This window comes from Brassica napus, chromosome C9 (genome assembly GCF_020379485.1).
Source record: "Brassica napus cultivar Da-Ae chromosome C9, Da-Ae, whole genome shotgun sequence".
In the NCBI taxonomy this organism is placed as follows: domain Eukaryota; kingdom Viridiplantae; phylum Streptophyta; class Magnoliopsida; order Brassicales; family Brassicaceae; genus Brassica; species Brassica napus.
Genome location: NC_063452.1, coordinates 12,310,740 through 12,335,501, shown reverse-complemented (window position 1 = coordinate 12,335,501; position 24,762 = coordinate 12,310,740). Strand labels below are relative to the sequence as shown.

General features: G+C 35.8%; 4 protein-coding genes across 6 annotated transcripts; 1 reads left to right on the top strand and 3 right to left on the bottom strand.

Annotated features, from left to right (window-relative positions):
* Positions 1-16: 16 nt before the first annotated feature.
* LOC111209757 (defensin-like protein 269) lies at positions 17-831 on the top strand. The gene is made up of 2 exons (XM_022709768.2): positions 17-418; positions 542-831. The coding sequence occupies exons 1-2, from the start codon at positions 367-369 to the stop codon at positions 745-747; spliced, it is 258 nt and encodes an 85-aa protein (XP_022565489.1). The 5' UTR covers positions 17-366; the 3' UTR covers positions 748-831.
* A 3,870-nt stretch (positions 832-4,701) lies between these two features.
* On the bottom strand, positions 4,702-9,637 carry LOC106382013 (putative cell division cycle ATPase). Of its 2 annotated transcripts, none has more exons than XM_013821967.3 (17): positions 9,340-9,637; positions 8,948-9,187; positions 8,468-8,589; positions 8,296-8,384; positions 8,164-8,202; positions 7,943-8,036; positions 7,803-7,851; positions 7,603-7,691; positions 7,467-7,531; positions 6,886-7,385; positions 6,711-6,798; positions 6,479-6,610; positions 5,757-6,325; positions 5,431-5,569; positions 5,255-5,323; positions 5,054-5,164; positions 4,702-4,959 (listed from the first exon to the last, which is right to left on the bottom strand). In XM_013821967.3, exons 2-17 carry the CDS (start codon positions 9,166-9,168, stop codon positions 4,846-4,848), a joined length of 2,490 nt encoding a protein of 829 aa, XP_013677421.1. In that variant the 5' UTR covers positions 9,169-9,187; positions 9,340-9,637; the 3' UTR covers positions 4,702-4,845. The 2 variants fall into 2 exon arrangements, with proteins under 2 accessions (XP_013677421.1, XP_013677420.1); XM_013821966.2 differs by having other exon boundaries at positions 5,054-5,170; positions 9,340-9,636.
* A 3,015-nt stretch (positions 9,638-12,652) lies between these two features.
* Positions 12,653-16,003, bottom strand: LOC106382017. Of its 2 annotated transcripts, none has more exons than XM_013821972.3 (3): positions 15,831-16,003; positions 15,701-15,748; positions 12,653-15,137 (listed from the first exon to the last, which is right to left on the bottom strand). In XM_013821972.3, the coding sequence occupies exon 3, from the start codon at positions 14,874-14,876 to the stop codon at positions 12,930-12,932; it is 1,947 nt and encodes a 648-aa protein (XP_013677426.2). In that variant the 5' UTR covers positions 14,877-15,137; positions 15,701-15,748; positions 15,831-16,003; the 3' UTR covers positions 12,653-12,929. The 2 variants fall into 2 exon arrangements, with proteins under 2 accessions (XP_013677426.2, XP_048625964.1); XM_048770007.1 differs by having other exon boundaries at positions 12,653-15,131; positions 15,831-15,947.
* A 2,755-nt stretch (positions 16,004-18,758) lies between these two features.
* LOC106382018 (protein PAM71, chloroplastic) lies at positions 18,759-23,264 on the bottom strand. The gene is made up of 12 exons (XM_013821974.3): positions 22,944-23,264; positions 22,788-22,851; positions 22,372-22,581; positions 22,219-22,272; positions 22,081-22,142; positions 21,910-21,978; positions 21,762-21,813; positions 20,738-20,812; positions 20,532-20,661; positions 20,352-20,422; positions 19,924-19,971; positions 18,759-19,005 (listed from the first exon to the last, which is right to left on the bottom strand). Exons 1-12 carry the CDS (start codon positions 23,075-23,077, stop codon positions 18,934-18,936), a joined length of 1,041 nt encoding a protein of 346 aa, XP_013677428.1. The 5' UTR covers positions 23,078-23,264; the 3' UTR covers positions 18,759-18,933.
* Positions 23,265-24,762: the final 1,498 nt, after the last annotated feature.

The window sequence follows — 24,762 nt, the reverse complement described above, 5'->3', positions numbered from 1 at the left end:
ACTATAAGCGATTACTTTATACTTAAACATATGTAAAAAAATATTTATCACCAAATTTAGAGACATAATTAAACATGTTTTTTTTTAAATTGTACAATTTGTGGAAATGGTTGACTTTTGTGTAAATTTGACTCTATACAATGGATTTTATTCTTGTTTTGTTCCTTTCCATTTCCTTTGATTCCTTTGATTCTTCTTCTTCTCTATTGTTCATGTATTGGTTACAACTTATTACTCAGAGAAGAGATTGTATATGTTACCTACCATTTCTATGCCTCGTAACATTATATAAATAGACACTAAGACATATAAAAAATCTCAAAGCACATTCATAAAACATAAACATCGAGTACAAATTGTAAAGACATGACAGTATCAAAGACAACATTTCTTATTGTTCTGGTCGCACTCCTTTCATGTTTGTTTCTCTCTCTCTCTCTCTCTCTCTCTCTCTCTCTCTCTATGTATATATGCGTGTGTGTGATGCCTAACTAGTTTGATATTCGGAATGAAAGTGCATATACTAAATTCTGTTTTATAGGTGTCTGTATATCAAATGCAAGGGAACTAATGAAACCTGGACGATATGTGCAAGATTGTGCTGGATCATCATGTCAACCAAAGCTGGCCCAACCAAATCAATATTTTGGTAGTTGCTTTAAAAATAGTGATTGCAAAAATAGTTGTTTTGATTCGTGCAAATTTCAAAAATGTACTAATCACCAATGTGACTGCGGAGAATGTTAGAAATCATGCTATGGACTTTGTTATTTCTTTTATTTCTATGTCTTTTAGTAGCTACAATTATAAAATTATTTGATCATTAATTTACTTCAGGACAAGAAGTCAATAATGTTTGATATGATGCATGCACTTTCTTGTTTCTCAATTTACTTTTGCTTCGTTTAAGAAATATGTTTTTGTTTGTTTTAAAGATATTGTGTAGAGGTAAGGTGCATATATTTTGGATATCTAAACTAACCATACTGACTCTAATTTAATAAAAGATGAGTGGACAATTAAGTTCCTTGCACAAATTTTACTTTTGTTAACCAGATTGATTACTTCAGGTATCCAAAAAAATCCTGATATTTGTAATTATGTATTCTTACATTGGATGATCTGATCCGCATAACTTGGTTAGCCAAATATTATATTTCGAAATTTTACACACTATAAATATTTTTTTTTGAGTAAACATAACAAGTTCCACATGAAAAATTGCTTAAAATATCACATTTATAATACCACTTTTTAGGGTTATACTAACCACTTTTATCCTCCAACCTAAACTTCCATCGACAGTTGAGAAGACTTCCAAAGAGTTTTCCGACATAAGATTTCCACGGGAAGTCATCTATAGAAAGTCAAATTTCTGACACAATTCGTTCAATTGCATAACTAACCTGTTTAATCGAGAAGTTTCTCATATTTTTGCTAACAAAGAAAAGTTGAAAATTTCGAGAGAAATAGTCTTTAAAAACACACCGAAAGTCATTTTCAAAACTAACATATGCATTGACCTTAAGACTTTCATAGAAGTCTTCTCGGCAAAACAAATCTTAAAAAAATTCAAAAAACATTTTTATCCCGGTGAGGTTCATGTTTAGCTTCTCTAAGCACACATAACTTTTTAGTGAAAGTTACCCACTTGTTCTTGAGCAAGAATCATGAGCTTGAATTGCTCTATGAACTTTGCAAAGTTTGGAATCAAAATCTTAGATTTTTTGGATGAATGTATAGAGAAAGTGAAATAGATATAGGGTCCGATTGGTGTTAAGGCTTTGAGGGCTTTGAGGGCTTTCTGGGATTAGAAAGTCTCTAAAGTTATTTTTTACCAATAAGGTTATTTTAAAAAATAATCATTCTAAATTCTATAAAGTCATTATAAATTTCTCTCTTCTCTTTGTGTTGTTTTTTCTAAAGCCATACGTGACTTTTGCAACTTTTTTTCTTTCTTTTTGTTTTTCACTAAAAATATTTTTTTTTCTTTTTCTCTTTGTAACTAAATCACTTATCTAAATTTGTAACAATTTTATTAAAATTTATAATCGACAAATTAATCATTGAATTTTTTTTCTTGTTCATTTGAGATCCATATTGTACTACTTTTACAATCATATATATATATATATTTAAACTATTAATAGTAGTATAATTTTACTTTTTAAATACAATATTTTAAATATTATTTCATACTTCTATAATTTTAACTACCAATTTTATTTTAATAAAACTTAAACTAACAGCCAAAGTCTTAACCTCCAAATTCTCTACAGCCATAATGATAAAGCCAAAGCCTAAAGGGAAAGTCCTTACCAGTCGGACTCATAGTTTATGTGCATATGAATGAGATAAGAGCTGTGAAAATTGATTTTCTAGGTTCATTAAGAGTTTCAAATTGGTTGTTCATGGTGGTTAGTGTGGTATGGCAATTGACAATATTATAAATACTTGATGAAGATGAAGATGAAGATGATAGAGTAAAACACTCATTTTTAATATAATCACATTTTCGTGAATAATTCAAATTTTTAGGTTTGAGTAGGACAAATAAAAATTTCAAAAAAAATCATCGATTGCTTTTGCATAAGACTTTTTGCTTTGGGTCATATTTGAAAAAACCCTTTTATATTATAGCATTTGTTGATATTTTAAAATCTGCAAATAATATTTTTTTGCAAAATAAAATGCATTTCATATTTTTAAAAGTTGTCTATTTTTACAAAAAATATATATTTCAAATAATATAATATTACTTTTATAAAATTGTATTATTACCATATTATTTATAAATTATATAATATTACTTCCCAAAAGTTATTTTATGTGTGGTTATCATAAATTAATTTGTTATAGATATTTACATTTTAATCATATTTATATAATCATATAAATATATATATTCGAATATTTAAATAAATAAAGTTTTATTTAAGTTTAATATTCAATGTAATAATAAACTTACTCAAATCTCTAAATTATTGAGCGTATTTAAAAATTAAATGTGATAAAACAATTTAATTAAGTGTTTAGCATTCAATTCATTAGGTTTAATAAATAATTTTATAAGTTAATTTTTTAACTAAAAATAAAAAAAGTAAAATTTCATTTAAAAAATAAATATAGCAATATAATAATTATTATTTAGGAAAATGAAAAAAGTAAAATTATTAAATTAAACTAATTTAAATACAGTTATATTAGAAAATTAAACTATAAGCGATTACTTTATACTTAAATATATGTAAAAAAATATTTATCACCAAATTTAGAGACATAATTAAACATGTTTTTTAAAAAATTGTACAATTTGTGGAAATGGTTGACTTTTGTGTAAATTTGAGTCTATACTATGGATTTTATTCTTGTTTTGTTCCTTTCCATTTTCTTTGATTCCTTTGATTCTTCTTCTTCTCTATTGTTCATGTATTGGTTACAACTTATTACTCAGAGAAGAGATTGTATATGTTACCTACCATTTCTATGCCTCGTAACATTATATAAATAGACACTAAGACATATAAAAAATCTCAAAGCACAATCATAAAACATAAACATCGAGTACAAATTGTAAAAGACATGACAGTATCAAACACAACATTGCTTATTGTTCTGGTCGCACTCCTTTCATGTTTGTTTCTTTCTCTCTCTCTCTCTATATATATATATATATGCGTGTGTGTGATGCTTAACTAGTTTGATATTTGGAATGAAAGTGCATATACTAAATTCTGTTTTATAGGTGTCTGTATATCAAATGCAAGGGAACTAATGAAACCTGGACGATATGTGCAAGATTGTGGTGGATCATCATGTCAACCAAAGCTGGCCCAACCAAATCAATATTTTGGGAGTTGCTTTAAAAATAGTGATTGCAAAAATAGTTGTTTTGATTCGTGCAAATTTCAAAAATGTACTAATCACCAATGTGACTGCGGAGAATGTTAGAAATCATGCTATGGACTTTGTTATTTCTTTTATTTCTATGTCTTTTAGTAGCTACAATTAAAAAATTATTTGATCATTAATTTACTTCAGGACAATAAGTCAATAATGTTTGATATGATGCATGCACTTTTTTGTTTCTCAATTTACTTTTGCTTCGTTTAAGAAATATGTTTTTGTTTGTTTTAAAGATATTGTGTAGAGGTAAGGTGCATATATTTTGGATATCTAAACTAACTGGCTCTACTTAATAAAAGATGAGTGGACAATTAAGTTTCTTGCACAAATTTTACTTTTGTTAACCAGATTGATTACTTCAGGTATCCAAAAAAATCTTGATATTTGTAATTATGTATTCTTACATTGGATGATCTGATCCACATAACTTGGTTAGCCTAATATTATATTTCGAAATGTTACACAGTATAAATATTTTTTTTTTGAGTAAACATAACAATTTCCACATGAAAAATTGCTAAAAATATCACATTCATAATATCACTTTTCAGAGTTATACTAAGCACTTTTATCATTACTTTCATAATTGCTAACTGAATTGTGTCAGAAATTTAATTTTTTTAACATTAAGTATAATAAAAATAAAATATTTTGTTAAAATTATTATTTCTACCCAAGAAACCATCTGGTAGTCTTAGTGTTTATTTATGATGTATTATTAAGCATATCTAATTAGTATATAATCTAGTAACATACTATAATTTATTTTTCCGGAATACATGTTAGGGGTCAAGATAATTAAATATTATCGTTTCTCCTCTCTTATTATTAACCATGAAAAAAGTCATCATAATATTATTACATTACCAAAGTGAGTTCACATCCAACATAGTACCATGTCTTTACTCGTTTGATCCATCATCCTCATCATCATCATCATCACAAGAAGTAAGTGAGTTGTTCTTTCTTCCTGGATCCTCCTTCTCCATACAACTCATTCCACTGCTTCAGTTCTCCCATTCCAGCTCCCTCTGCCGCAAAACTCGCTGCCACCTGCGTTTTCAATTTCAAAACGTTTAAAACTCGAACGCTATTTTCCAAATATATAATAATTGCCAGAACAAATGTGCTTCAGTCTCTTTCAAACCTGATTCTTGGCTTCTTTAAAATCTTGTCTGTTCAACGGACGTAGTGTGATAATTCTCTCTTCTTTCCCTTCATCATCTTCACTTGTCTTTGTAGTCTCTCTCTGTTTCTTCTTCTCCTTTTAAAAAATTAATTACGAATAACAATAAAATCAAACAAAAAAAATTGAGAGAAAGAACCCTAGAATAATATGATTTCTTACAGTATCTTTGATCCTCTCTTGCTGTATAAGTTCTCTCACTGGCCTATACGCAGCAGTTGTGCACAGATTCTGTTTAGGTAAATCAACGGTCAGGAAAGATCATTTCTTTTTTTATTTTAGGATGAATTCAAAATGTGCAAAAAAAAAGGGATGAATTAAAAAAAAAAAAATCAAACCTTGAGGTCGCTTCCTGTGTAACCTTCTGTCATCATTGAAAGTTCCTTGTAATCCAAGTTTTCATCCACTTTCTCTTTTGCCAACAATGTCTTTAGTATCTTCTCTCTGTTCTCTACACCTGGTAGTCCCACCATAATCCTATGGAAGGAAAATTGATGAAAAAAAAAAAAGAAAAAATCCTATGGAAGGAAAAATAATAAACTAACTAAACCAATCTAAACCCCTACCAAATCAAAATAAACCGAAGAATCAAAAATCTAAACCAAAACCCTATCATTAGTTTAAATGTAAAAGGGTAGACAAAAAGTAGGTAGCTTGGGGGTACCTTCGTTCAAATCGTCTGATAATGGCCTCGTCTAGATCAAAAGGTCGATTAGTAGCAGCAAGGACTAAGATACGCTCACCAGGTTTAGTCATCAACCCATCCCAATGACTCATAAACTCATTCTTAATCTTTCTCATAGCTTCATGTTCTCCAACTCTCGTTCTCTGTCCCAACATACTATCAACTTCGTCCACGAATATAATCGTGGGCGACACTTTCGAAGCCAGAGTGAACAAGGCCCTAACATTCTTCTCGTCTTCTCCAAACCATTTCGAAGTTATGGTCGACATGGAAACGTTTATGAAACTGGCTCCCGCCTCTCTCGCTATGGCTTTAGCCAGCATTGTTTTACCGGTCCCAGGCGGGCCGAAGAGCAGGATTCCCCTGCAGGGCTTTAAGAGACCACCTGTGAAGAGATCTGGTCTGCGGAGAGGAAGCATTACAAGCTCTTGTAGTGATTCTTTTATGTCGTCAAGTGCACCGATGTCTTCGAATGTCACGTTGATTTCTTCTGCTGGGATTACTTCCGGTCTTATCCGTTTCTCGAACTCGTTATCCGGCGGAACTTCCTGTTCCATATGGTTATTAACATCATTGACATAGATTTGAACCAAGTAGGAAAATAATAGTAGATTTATTTTTTTGAATGATTTTTTTTTTAAATTAAGAATAAGGGCCCAACCGGGTACAAACCGGAAAATAATAGATTAGATCAAACATACCGCAGCTTTAGGAGTTGCTGCTTTCTCAGATTTAGTTTCTTTCTCCGGTTCGGTCTTGCTGCTGCTTGCGGTAGCGATGCTCTCTGGTTTGGTATCCGGTTTGACAGCAGCCGCTAATTCAGCTTTTGGTTCCTAAAACAGTTAAGAAACAGACAAGCTAATTGGTTCTACTCTGTTCATGTCAGAATCCTCTGCTTTCAGTTCAAAACAGAGTATAGAGAGAGAGAGAGACCTTGGATTTGTCTTCCTTAGCGGTTTGTTTCAGCTTCTCACGACCACTTGCTTTTCCTTCTCTGAAGAGGCTGAATCCATGCGACAAACTAACCTCGAAATAAAAAAAAATATATTAGTAACATTATGTGCATTGAGGTTTGCTTCTAATACAAGTTAGGGTTCTTTTTTTTAACCTTGTGGAAGATATAACGAGCTTTCCATTTCTGTACTCAGGATCTTTGTTGTTCATGAGATGATAAGAGAGAGCAGAGACGACAATCTCTTCGATGTAATTGCTCAAAACCTTTGTGTCCTCAAAAGAGATCGATTCGAGGTCGTCGCATATAAGATCATTCTCAGACAAAACCTCCATGATATGGTTCCTATTGTCCTGAGTTTGGATCATGTTCATGTCGCGTTCAAGCTGAGATTTCCAGCTAACGAGATGGGTCTCATCGTCAGGAGGTCTTATGTCAATGTTATAAGGGAAAACAGCGGAGAGCTTCTCATCGATTTCGTGAGCGTCTTCACTAGACAAGTCCACGATTCTCGAACCGAGAATGAGGACCGGTCCACTGAGTTTCTGGAGAAGCTTTTGGAACAGGTTGTAAGTTCTCTGAGAACGGAACAGAAGGTTCTCTATGTCTCGAAGGTATAACACAATCGGATTCGCCTTGGAGACATAGGTCAAGACCTACACTTGGTACTTGCACCATGTTATAAACAATATACCTTAAACAACGTACCTTACCTGCATGGTATTATAATACGTTACCTTGTATAAAGACTGGATGAGAAGCTTTTCGTCGAAGGACCAGCTACTCGTACGCTTCAGAGGCGCTGAAAAATGGAATCATATATTATTAGTCTACGTGCCGGAATAAAAAAAAATTTAGTGTCATTGATGAGACCTGAGTTTGATGAAGAGGCAAGGTTGCTTATATTAGCTGCTGAAGAGTTTCGACGAAGCTTTGAAGGATTACTAGACCCTTCCATTGGGCTGTATATTGATCATGGATCATACGTTAAACGATACACTTCCACATAAGTTTTGATTGTTAACAAATAGTAACGCTCCTTGGAAGTTTGAAGTAAAGGGCACAAACATTACCTTGATTTAATATCCATACCACTGCTTTGCCTCCTCAAGGTACCACCAGCTAAACAGAGTCATCAATGAAATGTCAATTACACTTTGATATATAGTAAGGTTCATTAAACAGGTTAAGCAGAGTCGGTTTAAACATTTACCTTTGGGCTCTTCTCTCTGAGGGAGGATGGAGAAGGAACTAAACAGTCCTGATAGTTGCTCTAAAGCAGATTCTGATGGGGATCTCTTAAACGACTAAAATACCGGATTTTCCAATTTAGATCATACGATGTTTTCCAATTTTGATCAAAAAAAAAAAAAAAAAAGATCATACGCAAGAAACAAGAAAACACTATGCAAACCAAATCAGTAAACCGCTTACCGAAGATTCTGTATTTCCGCTGCCATACTTGCTCTGAATCTGGAAACACACACAATAAAAAAGTAGATTTAAGGTTCACAACATAGAAAACTCACATAAACAAACAGATTATTGGTTAAGGGTTTAAGGTACCTTTAGCGCAAAATCATTAACGTCTAGAAGAAGTAACTTGGCGTCAAAGAAATGCGCTAGGGCTTTGGCAAGCATTTGTTGGTAAAGCTCTGCAAAGAAACGGGTTACCAATCAAAACATGACCAAATGGGTTCAAGAACGGCATATTGAGATCGAATCATCAGAATCTAACCGGCAGGGCCAGACAAGAGAATGGCTCGGCTCGCGGGAGACAAGTTTCTGGTATACTTTGAAGCATCAAAGTGTTTCAAGTGGACATAAGCTGCACTTGTTAGAAGCACTCGTGTCTGTTCACTGCATCAACATTGATGAACGGAATAATTCCAAACATATAGGGAGTAAAAGATCACAGGATCTGACTGTCTGTGCCACGTGTCAGAACAAGAAGACAATGAGACCGTCCCCGCCGTACATAAACAGAAACTCACATGCCTTCACTTTTATTTCTATCACTCCAACAAATATCTTATCCGTTTTTATTGATAATAATCTAATTTTAATACTTTAAAAAATATAAAACCTGTCCTGACTCTTTTTTTATTTACTTTATCATTTCTATATCCTCACTTGTATAGTTGTATCATCGTCTTGAAGTTCGGAAAAGTTTCGACTATTTATCAGAAAATGAATTAAAAATAGTTTATAAATTTACCTGAGATAATAAGGAAACTCATCGAATGTAATTTTACTCTCTCTTCCGTCGACAACTTGACGGAGTATCTCCTTCTCCATCTTATCCGCCGTAACGGCGTTACTTGACGTCGAATTACCGGTGGCCCATTTCCCGACGGCTTGGCCTGAAGCGAGGCCCAAACCGACACCGACTCCAACGCCGACGCCGAGCGCCGATAATAACATCTGTTTGCTATCCATTGTTCTTCCAGAAACGAAACTAAAAACAGAGTATTAGTAATATCATATATATAGTTTAAGATCTATACGAAAAATACTTAGTGTAACAATAATTAAATCATATAATAACATCCAAGCCTAGAACGCACACAAACTTTCCAAGTAGTTTCTTATTTAACAAGAAAAAATAACCTTGTTGTATAAGGTATCGTTAAGGTATTTTCTTCAGCAGTTTCTTTCTTTTACTTTCTCTCGAAAACACAAAACCTTATAACTCGAAACATAAACCGCTTCAAACTGTCTGAAAATCACAGAAACCGGCCAGTGTTAAAACCGGATCTACTGGCACGTCATCACAGGCGGTGGAAATGAGGCGCAGACGGCGGCGAATAAGAGATTTAGAGGGTTTTCTTACAGATTTGTTTGTTGGAATCGCTTATCTGTGTTTTAATCAAGAGATGTGTGTATTTTATGAGATGAGTGTATACACTACTTCATACATACACATGAAAACTGATGACTCATTACGGGACTTTGCTTGCGTGTCGTAAAATCAACGGCTAGCGGGTTCGGTTTTGGCAGTTTTTAATTCGATTTTGCCGCTTCTTACTTTAATACCCTTTAATTCTGTTGCTCTTTCAACTTATTCCTCGGTATTTCTAAAATTGACATTCCAGTCCCGGAAAATGTATACTGTTTCAGTAAAATATACCTCAGTTTTGCAATTCTAGAACTACATGTCAAACTAATGATATTAGAAAGAAAAAAAGTCAAAATATTTTGTTCAAATGCTGTAAAATTAGGCGCAGTAAAATGAGATTATGATTTTATTTCTAATGATTGAATAGTTTATGGGTATATATCTTAAGTTCTTAACTAGATTTGTACCCCCAAAAACGATAGAGAAAACAATTGAAACTGGAAATTAAATTAAATAAAAGAAGGCACGGAAAGTCAGAAACTAGTAGAAAACATGACTGTTAGATCTGGAAGGCATGGTTTATTATAAGCTGTTGGATTACAAAATAGGATCCACGTAAGGGGATACTTTGACGGCTTCGATCGAAAGGTATGGCTTCTCCTATCTTCGCAGCATGTCTGAATCATCATCTTATCGCCACGCACCCGAATATATCGCGTGAACTTGTATGGTTTACGTACTTATTCTTAGGTTCACCAAATATTGTGTTATTTCATATTCGATATCTTTTAAAAAAATATATATATATTGTCAAATTATATTATTTTTTTAAAATTATTTAGTAAAAATATATATATAAAAATAGTTATAATTACAAAAAAAAATATTTTTAACGTCGTCATCAAAACATTAAACCCTAAATCCTAAATCCTAATTCCTAAACCGTAAATCATAAATTTTAAACCCTTGGGTAAACCTTAAACTCTAGGAAAAATCTTAAACTCTAGAATAAATCTTAAACTCTAAATCAAAATCACTAAACACTAAAACACTCAAGGGTTTAGAGTTTAGGATTTAGGGTTTAGAGTTTTACGGTTTAGAGTTTTAGGGTTTAGTGTTTTTATTTAGAGTTTAGGATTTATCCAAAAGTTTAGGGTTTACCCAAGGGTTTAGAGTTTATCCAAAAGTTTAGGGTTTACTCAAGGGTTTAGGTTTACCCAAAGGTTTAGGGTTTAGGATTTAGGGTTTAGGGATTAGGGTTTAGGATTTAGGGTTTAGGGATTAGGGTTTAGTGTTTTGCTGACGACGTTAAAAAGATTTTTTTAATTCTTTTTTCTGTAACTGCTATTTTTTAAAAAAAAAATAATATAACTTCATAATATTTTGTTTTTTTAAAAAAAATATCGAATTTAAAATAATGAAATTTTATTGACTAGGGATTCACCCAAGAATAACTCTTGTTTATATTTGGAGGAGTGGGTGCGACGTGCGTTGTAATTTTCAAAAGAGAAATCTAACCCATTTGAAATTTTGAAGTAATCATATATATGTAGGCTTTATATTTTAAATGAGCCGACTTTTTTTTCTGTGATAAAATATTGGGCAAATCTCTAAAATAGCACATTTCTAAGTTTATATCACAAAAATAGCACTTCAAAACTAAAATAACCAAAATAGCATTTTTCTAAGTTTATCCTTTTAAAATTTTAATTTTTTTATTTTTCAAAATTTGAAATCTTATCCCCAAAACCTCATTTCTCAACTCTAAACCCTAAACCTTAAACTCTAAACCCTAAACCCTAAACCCTAAACCCTAAACTCTAAACTCTAAACCCTAAACCCTAAACTCTAAACCCTAAACCCTAAACCCTAAACCCTAAACTCTAAACCCTAAACCCTAAATCCTAAACCCCACCCTTTAACTCTAAACCCTAAGTTTGTGACTTTTGATAAAACATTAAGTGCTATTTTTGTGACTTTTGACCTTGAGTGTTAGTTTGGAAACAAAAACTTGATTTAATGCTATTTTTGTTTTTTTTCTCTAAAATATTTGTATATGATGCGATATTAATTTAAGGATGTGCTATTGAAACAAAAGTCAGGATGGCCGAGTGGTCTAACGCGCCAGACTCAAGTTCTGGTCTTCGAGAGAGGGCGTGGGTTCAATCCCACCAAAAACATTGTTTTTATTTATAATTTTGTACCTTCCATATATTTACATGCCAATTTTCTAATTATTTACAAAGCTCACAATCATATAAAAGCACGATTACTCTTAATTTTTTTTTAAAAAAATAAGTGGATTCCACCTTATTATTAAGAGTTGTCTCTTCTGTAAGAAGCGAATTTAGTTTGGTTTTTGCACTATGCGCGGACCCCATTAATACATGGCGTTCCGCGATTGGTTCGATTATTTTTTTATTTTGTTTTTTTTCAACCCAAAAAAAAAAAAAAAAACTAAAAACTTGTGCCTAAGAAAGATCAGAGATGTTATTATATAATTTGGTCGTTTAATAAAAAATATTGGGTAATTTGCTTATAAAGTATTAACTAATGCAATATATCTCCTAAACAGTCGTCTTACAACATGATTAATAGGAAATTCTTAGAGTGAGGTTTTTATATTCCGCTAAAAACTCCCGGAACTCTCCATTAATCATGTTCTTATGTTGTCAAAAAAGAAATACACGTGTCTTGTATAAACATGCAATAGAGTGAGAAGAAAACTATTTACAAAGCTCACAATCATATAAGCTAGTAACAAAGACAAAAACATCAAGAAGAGATGTCACTGAAACGAGTTTACAAGGTGGAGCTTGAGTTTCCGAATAAAGCAAGATCAATGTGGGAATGTTTTCTCGAAACCATGGATCATATATAGATGATCTGAGCTCTTAGGATATCTTTATCTATATAAATCTCCTTTTTGATCCAAAAAAAAAATCTCCTAATCTGATCATTTATGTATATGATATTTTGTTCATAACTCGATATGCACCTGTTAGTTGTTTCTATTGGTTGGACAAGGGTAGTAAAGATTAAAATGATCTGAGCACAAATAAAGAAGCAACTAAACTTGCAATCTGCAAACAAAGACATGACTTTTATTCTCATCATCATCATCAATAGATAGACTGTTTTGACAATTCACAATAACGTTGCTTGAACCCATAAATTCAATATCTACAGGAAAATAAGACAGAGAATAGAGACTTTGATCCCTTTTGTACTCTCTAAACACAAACCTAAACAAGAACAAACACAAGACTCCGTAACACTTTCACTTCACTCTCACGTGCCAACATACTACTCCACACGTGCAGAATTAAAGACTGGAAGCAAACTGAAGACGATTATTAACTTACACCCACCTTTTAGGCAGGTTGCTTGAGCCAGAGCCACCCTCTCTAGCAGCCAACATCGCCATTATCAAACTTCCACCATGGACTCTTCCTTCTGGAGCCAACCCCCGTCCTGTTTCATTCTCATTGAGATCAATATCAGTCTCTGGAGATCCAACAGCGCTTCTCGCTTTCATCCTATCCATGTTCATGTCTTGAGAACCACTAAACTCTTCCTCGCTGCTGCTTATTCTCGGTTCTTGGCTCTCTGAAGTCACAGTCATTCCTCCGTGAACCCGGTTATCCTCAACCAAACTGGTATGGAGTGCACAAAGACCAGTCTTACCTCTAGCAAACGAGGTACAAGGACCAGAAGAAGATTGACCCGCATACTCAGTCTCAGGATGACCCCAAGCACAACGCTTCCCTCCTCCATGCGCCTTGCAAAAATCAGTACTACCCTGTGCGCTTTTCCCACATCCTTCAGACTTGCACCTCTTCCCTCCACCGTGCCTGACGCAGAAATCAGTCCTTCCTCTAGCGCTCTTAGTGCATTCAGGAACCGCACATCTCTTACCACCGCCGTGAGCCACGCAGAAATTAGTACCTCCATGAACACTCTTGGAGCAAGGATGACCCTCTTGAAACGCGCATCTTTTACCTCCTCCATGTCCTTTACAGAACGGCGTGCTTCCCTCCGCGCCTTTGGAGCAACCAGGGTGCGTGCACCGTTTACCACCACCGTGTGCTTTGCAGAACATAGTGCTCCCTTGCGCTCCTTTCGTGCATCCACTAGACTGGCATCGACGACCACCTCCGTGAGAGATGCAGAGTCCCGAAAGCCCTTCAGCGCTCTTTGTGCAGTTCTCTCTTTGGCATCTCTTTCCTCCACCGTGCCTGATACAGAGCCCTGACCTTCCTCTGGCAGCTCGTGTGCAATCTTCATGGCTGCATCTTCGCCCACCTCCATGGGCTATACAGAAGTCAGTACGGCCTTCAGCGCTTTTGGTGCATCCGAGAAACTCGCATCTTCGGCCACCTCCGTGGGCTTTACAGTAGACAGTTCGGCCTTCAGCTCCCTTGTGGCAACCATGTCTCTGGCATCTACGTCCACCACCGTGGGATATGCAACGGCCAGACGCGCCTCTTGCCCCCTTTTGACATCCTTCAACTTGACATAGCTTGGAACTAGAAGAACTCTTATGCTGTGGCTTCAGCTGCTGAGATAAAACGGAAGTACATGTACCGGAACTTATTGGTGTTGTTGTTGTTGTTGTTGTTGCCGAGCTAGATGACAGGTCCAGAACACGAGGAGCAGGAATGATTATCTTTTTAGGAGCATGAGCTAAGAAGGAGCTTGTTTCTTTGCTTGATAAAGCTTGCAATGCAGGTGATGATGCAAACCCTGGTCTCCAGCCACGTGACGTGGATCCTTCATTAGTTGCACGTAGCATGTCCCCAAGAGTTGGAAACTGGTTCGCCTGCTGCTGGACCGCAGTGATCTCAGATTGAGAGGACCCTCCTCCACCAGAAAGACTCAGTTCAAGATCAAATTCTGGGGAGAGGACCTGCAACTCTTTCATTTTCAGATTAGCTGGTTTATGGTTGGTGGCAGGTTTCTCGTTGCCAAGATGGAGGGTAAAGTCCAGCTCAATATCCATTGAGGAAGCCTCCTCAATCTCTTTGGCAGAAGATAAACTCGTGAATGCAGTTGCTGAACTCCCTTTGCTATCAGAAGAGCTTGAGGAGTGACCGAGCCTCAAGGAGAGTAAAGGATCAGCTTCTTGATCCATCCATTTTCTTTTAGTACCAATTGAGTTGGAAAGTGGAGAGGAAAGGGAATCAAGACGCAGAGTAGTATCAGCGGCGGCCTCTGATTCTTGGACTTGAAGGGAACGGCCCAAGATCTTAAAGGAATTGGGTGAAGACTTAGAAGCAAAGCCAGTGTTTTGGAATCTGGCATGCATGGTCACAACTAAAAAGATGAAAACTGTTCAAGAAACTTCCGGGGGTTCGAGGAGAAAAAGCCACAGCAGCACTAGTAGTACTAAGAGTTAGAAGACCTTATAAGCATCTCCACCTCCGCTTACAAATCCTGAGGTATCACACCGATCCATTTCTCAAATTAAATGTTCCAAAACCAAATCTGGCAGCTGATTCCAATACTTGCTCTGAATTAACTCTCAACCTTGACCAATGTATTAAAGTAGCAGCTAACCATCCTGATCCTGCTTCATAACAACCAAACAAACAAGATTATAATCAAGTGAGTGCAAGTAACGTAGAGACAAGAAAAAAAAGCAGTGAGAAATTCAAGTGGGCTACCAAGTTAACAAAATCGTTCAAGAAAATTAAAAAAAAAACAAGCATAAATAATAAGATTGTGACAGCATAACAAAGATAAATGGATTTCATCAGAAATTAGATACAAAAGATTCGTTAATTAATCCTCAGCGTTTATGAGACGAGGGATCTTAATTAAGAGAGGTTGTAAAATCAGATGATATATTAACATAAAACAACCAAAACGAGAGCACCTCTAGAAAACTAAGTCCTTCACCGACACAAACTAACTCCATCGGTTTCAGAGATATAATTAAAAAGAAAACACAACAAAGCAACGGAATAAATTCGAAAGAGCTCAATTTCCAACGAAAACATACATCGACCGAGATCTCAGAGAGACTCATCCTTTTAACTCAATTTTCATCAAACAAACATGCAAATCAATCGAACACACAAAGTCAAACCTACGAATTAAAAGAAGGGGATTTGGGGGATCAAGTATTACCTCAATTCAACTCTCTCTCTCTCTCTCTCTCTCTCTCTCTTTTTGAATCTGATTAGAGAATTTCACGGCATCAAATGATTAATCAAATCGCAATTCTTCAACGAAATTTAAAAAAAAAAATACTATTCACCAATTGTCTTCTTCGTGTTCTTCTTCTTTCAGGTTGGGGATTTACAGCGCCGGCGAGAGGGGTTGAAAGAGATATATAAATAGAGGAGAAACAAAGCAAAGGAGTGGTAATCATCGAATCTCAAAATAAGCGGAGGAAATAAAACAAGACTTATTTGCCCACACGTGCCTTCCGAATCTTTGGCACGTGCCACTTCCCTTTTCTCGTCTTCTTCCTTCATTTTGTGTTGAATTATTATTTTTTTCATTAACAGAGCAAAATAAATCAATAATTAAATTAATTATTTGTTTGTAAGCACAGCTAAAAAGATACTTAATTACCTGTCAAAACATGATTTTGTTGTGTCCTCCACATTCCTCCCATTTTTCCTCATTTCTATTTCTTTTTTTTTCTCTCGGTTTTTAACTATATGTTGCAAGTTTTATTACCTCTCTTACTGTCTTACATTCAGATGTTTTAATTTGTATGTAAGATTCTTTTCTTACTACTGTATCTATTGCAGTGAAATAGAAGGTCAACTAATAAAAATGTTTTTTTCTCGGTAAAATGTTAAATATAAAAGCATTTTTCCAGCAAATTTATATTTGATCTTGCAACAAATTTATTAAAATGTGTAAACTATACAAGATTTTTTAATTATTTCATACACATTTTAATAAAACGAAGTTCTATTCTGAGAACAATTTTTTCCAAAGTTTAAGTTGAACAATCTAATAAATAATAGATGGGGCTTCTTGCAAGAATTAAGAAAGATTAATGTTGCTGGTAATGAATGATTTAAGTAGTTTACAAAAAAAAAAAAAAAAGAATGATTTAAGTAATTAGCGTATGACCAAATCAACAGTCGGCGGATGCCAGCGTCAGCATAACGCAATGCGTGGCGGCTGAAGCAGCAGCGGCTCGTCACCGTTCAATTTGGTTCTGTGATTATAGTCTGGGCCCTACTTGCCTCTTTGTGTGGGCCCCTTATGATTCCCTCGGGAATATCTACGATCGATAGCCTAATTTTCACGATTTTTTTTTTATTTTTATTCTGAGAACAACATATAAAGCGACATCGTTTCTTCCCTTTGCTATCATTCATTGTCCGTATTAAGAAACCAAAGAAGAAGGCCCACGTACGATCAAAGAGTGGTTCAGGTTGCACATGCAGACACCTTAGATTTTGTTACCTTTTTTTGTAAAAATAGATACTCTTTTGGGGTCAAATGTTTTAATTCTCAAATTCAACTAATTTTTGTTATTTACTCACTTCAATTAAATCATGTTAGAGTTTTATCAACAGCAATAAAATACATAACATATTAGATAGTATATTTTACTATTGATAAGAGTAGCTGAAAGTTTACAGTTTTCTAAACATTAAATATCAAATTTTGATAATTTTATATAATTTATGTAGTTTTAAAATAGACAACTTGCATTTTATTTGTGATTTTAAATATTGGTGGGAAAAGGTATTTGTAAGTGCTCTTTCTACAGTTTTTCTTCTAATCTTATCTTTTTATTAAATAAAACTACAGGTTACAAGAAAAGAAACTCATTTGGGAGTGGAACTTTTTTTTTTGTCATTTGGGAGTGGAACTTATAAAGCGTGTAAATTTGTAACTTTTCATATACTTTATTTCAGATCCACGATTATAATATTTAAATATACCTTTACACGAAGAATAATAAAAAGAATATGCTCTATCATGTTCGACTCCTTTATATTCTTTACTGTCCTGACCACGTGTTATGTTTGGACGTATCTTTCAAAAACATAATAAAATTACTACCTATGTTTTTTTTTTTGGTAAAAAATGTTGAAATTCATATACCAGATTTTAAGTTTTTTACAGAACACAGAGAAGACAAGAAGCAGAAGAATTTAAAAGCAACTAAACACAAGCTCCAGCTAAACTATGCAGGACAAACACAACAGGAAAAACAGCTAGCCAAAGACACAATAGAACAATACTAGTCGCTTGCCACAAAAGAGAGAACCCCAGATTAAAACGAGATGCTGAACCCGGTAGAATTGGCGGTACCCGATGAATAGATCTTAAAGATTGACTCAACAAGAACAGCTTGCGACCGACCACAATCTGTGTCTCAAACAGTTAGCGAACAGGACCTGAGGCTAGCCACAGTTGCAGAGAGGAAGCCGAGCATTATTTGGAAAGAGGAGTCACAAAGAGTCGCCACACCTGACGAACCTACACTAAGAAGACAGAGAAACAAGCACCACCTTGAGTCGAAAGCGGACATGGTGCAGCCCTAGATCATTCCCCTGAGACTTGCCTTCTCAACACGCGTTGCCACCGAGGAAGAAAGCCGCGGCTGACAAGACCAACGATACTCCGTCTCTCATGCACCTATTACGGAGAACCCGCAACAGATCTACTTAGCTTGGAAACATAAGCACTATTGAGCTTCCTCAGAAAGCTAGACTGACTAGTCTTAAAAAGTTCACCGCCGGAGACACAGAAACAAGCAGAAGAACACCGCCCTTCCACTGACCTGAGGAATCTGACCACGACTCAGACCAAGCGAATCTGCTAACCCACGCCGAGAAGGGAAAAGTAGAGGAGACAGAGGAAGGAGGAAAGAGACGAGAGACGAAGAAGAAGAAACAGAGCGGGGGCGGACCAGAGGTGGTGAAGCCGCCGGCCACCCAGACAGTAACAGAAATTAGGGTTTTCTTTTAGGGAGAGTTTAGAGAGAGAGGAGTTATCCCTCATTACTGAAGGGATTCTCACACACGACTGCCAGAGGTCGCGGGTTCGACACTCTGTCGGCAGGGTAGTACTGAAACCTTTTCAAAAAAATCCTAAATGGTTTTCCTGGATACAGAACTTTTCGAGGTGAGGTCAGTCACTATAAAAAGTTTACCCACAACAGTTTTATTAGTAACTATGTTGTTGACCTCTAAGCAACTCTAACCACTAAAACAAATGCATCGATGCTCGATAGTACACATGAAAACTGTGAATCCACAGTATAGTTAGCAGAAAAAGAGTGGACAGTAAACAATGATAAAAATTTACAAATAACATGAAAATTGTATTTTAAATTCACAAACAAATAAGAGGAAAAGAAATATCATTATTAATTTCGTCACTTACGTAATGATCTCAGACACTGTCACAGCAGCAAACACGAGAAACAAAACTCCTCCGACATAAGCTATTGCCTGTTTTGAACAAAACAAACATTTAGCTTACCTTTCTGTTAAGAATTCTCCTCTCACTCAAAACACTTCAATAAATAAAGAATTAAATTTTTGAGCAACTCCAAAAAGCAGTTTTAGAAAGTTTGTTTATCAAAGGCAAAAAAAAAAATGGTAGAGTTAGAGCATGATTATTGGGGATTCTTATGGTAGGGTTTTTAACAGAATATAAAAACCCGTCTCTTAACTTTTAACTAAAACAGTTAAGAATCAGTTTTTAAATAAGAGTTTTAAGAGCCGGTTCTTAACTTTTTTAGTTAAAATTTAAGAGACGGATTCTTATATTCCGGTAAGAACTCCACTCTAAGAACCCCCAATAATCATGCTCTTATGATAGTAGTAAAGGTTCTATATAAAACTACTAAAATATAATCTAAAATCAAAATTCTAAATCCAAAGTCTTCAAACAGAACTATAAACTTCAAAACCTAACGTCGAACACTCTTTTCATATACTTTTTCTGAAAGATTTGTTGGCGTTTAGCTTATTTGTTTAGGAATATTATCACGTTGTTGACAGATTAAATCGGACACAGGAAAGAATCAAAACAGTAAAAGATGTTATTTTGACTCTTTCTGGGGGAGGGGAGGAATCGATACCAAATGATGTGGAAGGATTGAGATCAATGAACATAGAAGCCTATTTGTTGCCACTTGCCATAGAATAAAAACCTTAATCTCTAACTTCTCTCACTTTCTTATATATCAAGTGTAAAAAGAGATCCTTTGACTAAAACAAAACTCGAAAAGGGGGTTTTGGAAAAAAAACTAAGGATAAAAGCTAGTAATATTGCCATTAGAATCTGTGTTTTGTGTAATAAAAGCTGAATAATTCCAAGGATATGCTTTTAGGAACTAATATATGTATAAAGATATCTGATACCTTCTCTGACAAGAAGTTTCCTAGCAAAGAACCTCCCAAAACCGCAAGCTGTAATAAGGAAAAACAAATCCAAGTAGCAAATTATGGTTCTTGTGTTCCAAGTTTCTGGAGAGTAACAGTTCTTCTCGTTGATGGGTTTTAAAGCCCTATCAATATTAAGATTTTTAGGGTTTATAAATGCTTTTGATTAGCCTAGTTGTTAGGGTGGTAACATAAGAGCATGATTAACCCGGACTCTTAATTTAGGGTTCTTAACTCATGATTTGACACTCTTTTTTTTTTTTCTACACTTTTCATCTAAGAGCTGCTATTTAAGAGAAGGTTCTTAGTTTTTCTTAGTTAAAAGCTAAGAACCTCACCCTAAGAGTCCGGGTTAATCATCGCCTAAGTTAATACATTTCTGACAAAGAAAATGAGCTATAACTGACCAGAGTCGCAGCACCGTGACCCGCCAATGCTCCAGTGATGACACCCAATGGCGATGATGCAGCCGCAAGAGCTTCAAATAATTTAAAGATTATGATGCATATTGGAGTTTTGGACCTGAGCTTTGGTAACAATGTTGGCCAAGTTTATATGATGGAAAGTTTAAAAGTTTAAAGACTAACCAATTGTTGAGAAGAAGGATTTATCACCCCATTCCGCAACAAAAACCAATGCGAAAGTGCTGATGATGGTGTTAGCGGCTGCTGCTAACCCGGCTCCGTTACCTGAAAGCTCTGAAACCGCTAGTTCTGCCTGTAGAAAACAAGTGTTGAGTTCTTGAATGTCTATGGAAATAAAAACAAGTCAAAAGGCTAAAAAGAGAGTTTACTTCTTTCTGTTCTTCGTCGGCTTTAAGTCCATCGTCAGAGATAGCATCTGCTAACGTTGAAACACCGAAGTAAACCTAAATGCAACAAAATTGGTTAAATACTATTTTATGGTTAAGAATAAGCCTGTAAGATATGATCCAGCCCAAACCCAAAAAAACAGGTCTGAAAAAAAAGCAATCAAAATCTTCATTTGGTTTAGTCGAACCTGAGACTTAAACTTCAATAAAAAAACTCATACCAAGCGGGTCCGAACAACATTCTTTAGTAGATATACTTGCTAGGCAGGGGCATTTTACCCGGACCCGAAGACCCGAACCGGAATTGACCCGAACCCGAACCGACCCAAAAATACAGGTTCGGGTTCGGGTCCATGCTAAAGTACCTACTGGGTCTTTTTTTTTGACCCGCGGGTCTCGGTTCGGGTCCGGGTCCTACCCGAGACCCGTTCGGGTACCCGAAGTACCCGAAAATAATTGTATATATTAAGTATATTTGGGTGATTGGGTATATTTTTGGTATTTCGGTTTTTTTTTTAAAGTTTCGTGTTCGGGTTTTCGGGTATAATTGTAGGTTTCGGATAAAATTTTAGATTTTTAGAAAATATAATTCGGATATTTGGGTATGTTTTGGGTTTTCTGGTCTGATTTTCCAAAATCAGACAAATTTTTGGGTATTTTCGGGTATGTTTGCGGTTCTTTGGGTATTTTTAGAGTTTTTGGTCCAGTTCGAGTATTTTGGGTTTTTTTCGGATCCTAAATAACCGAACCGACCCGGATCCAAAATATACCCGAAAACTATGGGTATTTTACGGGTATTGAAATTATAGATCCAAACCGACCCGGAACCGACCCGAAAAATTATAGGTACCTATATGAGTCTAAATTTCTAGGACCCGGACCCAACAAGACCCGACCCGAACCCGACCCGAAGACCCGGATGCCCAGGCCATTACTTGCTAAACTGAAAGTTCCAAACCAAAACCCCTTGAGCTCTACTTAGAAAGGTGAACGAATAACGATTTACCAGGAGACAAACTGCTGCAATATCATCTATAGGCAAATCCGTCTCACCAAACCTGTGTGGTTTCAAGTCATTGACATTCTGATTCAGCATCAAACTTAAACCTGAAACATAAATTTTGAGCCGGAATTTTTTATTTCATTTTACAAACCTGAATGGAAGAATTTCATCGACATAGTGGAAAGTTCGTCCTAGCACCACAGATATAATCGTCATGATCCTGCAAAATTACCAAAATTTAGTAACGTTTCTCTACTGATTTCGAATTAACAATTATATTTTGGACATGATGCAACGACAGTGTTTGAGAAAGAAAGCATACCCAAGAGCGCCAAAAGTCCCAGCGAAAACAGTGGCAGCGTTGTTCCTTGCTGCTAAAAGGGCCTACGCATACCACCGCATGACAGTCAATAAATCGTTTCTAAAGCGTAGATTTAACATTTGAAGCTCAACACCATACCGCGATGAAGAAAGTTTTATCTCCAAGTTCAGAGAAAAAGATAAGCAAGAAGGCCTGCAGAGAGGGAGAGAGAGAGAGAAAATTTAAAGGACTGGTACTGAAAGAAGACATACATAGTTTCTGGTTCAATGCAAAAAAGGAAGATTCTCTAACCGAAGCAAAACCTGAGCTAATGTCACCGAGGTCTCCAAGAGAAGTGACAAATGACTGCGGAATTAGCGAAACCGCAAAAGCTGGGTCAGTTCCGAGCAATGCGACCGAGCCAGATACAGCCAAGAGCTTAAGAACTCTCTGTGTCGGGTGAGGTACCGATGGTTCGCCCAATAAATCAAGATTTCTTTCTTTTTCTTCAGACTCCGATTTCTAATTAAAAAGAAAAACAAGATAACTTATGCATTAAACACACACACACTAAACTATAGTTCAAGCTTCAAATGAAACCGAAACATCTCCAAGGTCTCTATAACATTAGGATACAAGCAATTCAAGAATAGACTTGGCTTCCACATATTTTTTCTACCATGAAAGTGATGGATCAAAGTAAAAAAAAAAACAAGAATAAAAGTCACCTCATCGAGGTAACAAGACGCATTTCGTTGGAAGCATCTCCGATATTCATTTCGACGCAATTTACTGCACAGAATTGCCAAGACACATAAACGCCTAAGTTCCTTTCGCAGAGTAAATTGAAAAGCCGATGAACATTAGGAGAGAACAAAACATACCTAGAGATGCATCGAACCGAAAAACCGACCGGAATTGGACAAGCGGAGACGCATCTCCTCGACGACGAGGAAGAAGAGTTCGGAGGACTAGGGTTTGGGTATGGAAGACGAAGAAGCGAATTCAAACTAAGCATTTCTCTCTTAATCTTCTACTCCTCCCCGAGTTTTGTGTGTTCAATCTATCTTCTTCTTCTTCTTTGCAGACAGTGTGAATATTTGATTCTTTACTGGCAGAGAAAAGAGAAACCTCTGGCTCTGTTTAGTTGTCTGAAGATAGTGAAAATCCACTCAACTTGTTATGCGCGCGCCTCCACGTATTACCCACATCACTCGTGTGTATAGCTCATTTATTCAATAAACAAAACATGTGTGTATGCGCCTATGCGGCCCAAATTAGGCCCATTATTTATCAAAATAAATAGACCGATGGAATTCGTTGATTTGTCATGTTCTCGATATTTTTAGGTAATTTTACTTATTTCTCGTATTTTTATTAGGATCCTCGACGGAATCGCTGGAAAAATGGAAGGTCTACGCTGGGAAGATCCGTGGATATATTGGCATGGTTACCCACGTTAACGAAGATCTTGCGTTTGGTCTCATTAAATCAAGTGCAATCTCCATCCTACTGTGTGGACATAACACACAGGAGTTGTTACCAGGCACTACAAGAAAACAGTCCGAATTCCGACGGAGGTTCCGACGGACATCAATGTCGTCGGACGTTTGTGACGGATTACCGACCAATTTCCAACGAAATCCAAAAATTTGAAGTCGTCGGAATTCCGTCGGCGGAATTCCGACGAAACATGGGTCGTCGGAATTTTCCGACGACTTTTCGACGACATTCCGATAAAAAATGTAACCGTTGTAGTCGTCGGAAATTCGTCGGAATATACCGACGAACTTCCGACGAATTTCCGACTCGTCGGAATTTTCCGACGACTTCTCGACGAGATTCCGATAAAAATGTAACCGTTGTAGTCGTCGGAAGTTCGTCGGTATATTCCGACGAATTTCCGACGACATTCCGATTAACAGTACAGTCGTCGGAATTCCGTCGGAATTTTCCGACGAATTTCCGACGAACCATGTGACCGTTGCCGACAAATATATATGACCGTTGTATAGCCGTTTGAGATTGGACAATACCGACGGAATTCTGACAGACTGCTTTACATCCGTCGGAATTTCGTCGGAAAGTCGTCGGAGGGCCGTAAGCAATTTCCTATAAATACAACTCCTCCTCATTCAACTCATTCACACTTCATTCTCTCTTCATTCTCTTTAGTCATAACAATTCCGTGAAAATCATGTCTTCAGAAGTTTATTATCGTTCGTGGATGGATAAACCTCATTTGGATCTGAACACCAATTTGCTTACGGAAGAATACGTTCAAGGGATTGGAGAATTCATGAGGCTTGTTCAACAGCAACCGGATGCAAAAAGTGGTATGTTAAGATGTCACTGCTCTACTTGCAATAATAATAAGGTTATAAAAGAATTTGATGTTTGGACTCATTTGTATATGAAAGGGTTTTCACGTAATTATAAAGTTTGGTACCTTCATGGGGAAACTGGTTATGAATATGGTAGTACTAGCGAACCTCAGCCTGTTAGTGAACTTCAGCCTGATATTAGGTTAGAAGAATCTAGAACGGATATAGATTATGGTGTAGGTACTGAGCAGATGGTACATGATCATTATAGAGGGGAAAAATCAAATCCCGAATCTAGGAGATTTTTTGACATGTTGGATGCAGGAAAACAACCTTTGTATCAAAATTGTAGAGATGGTCATTCAGTCTTATCATCTGC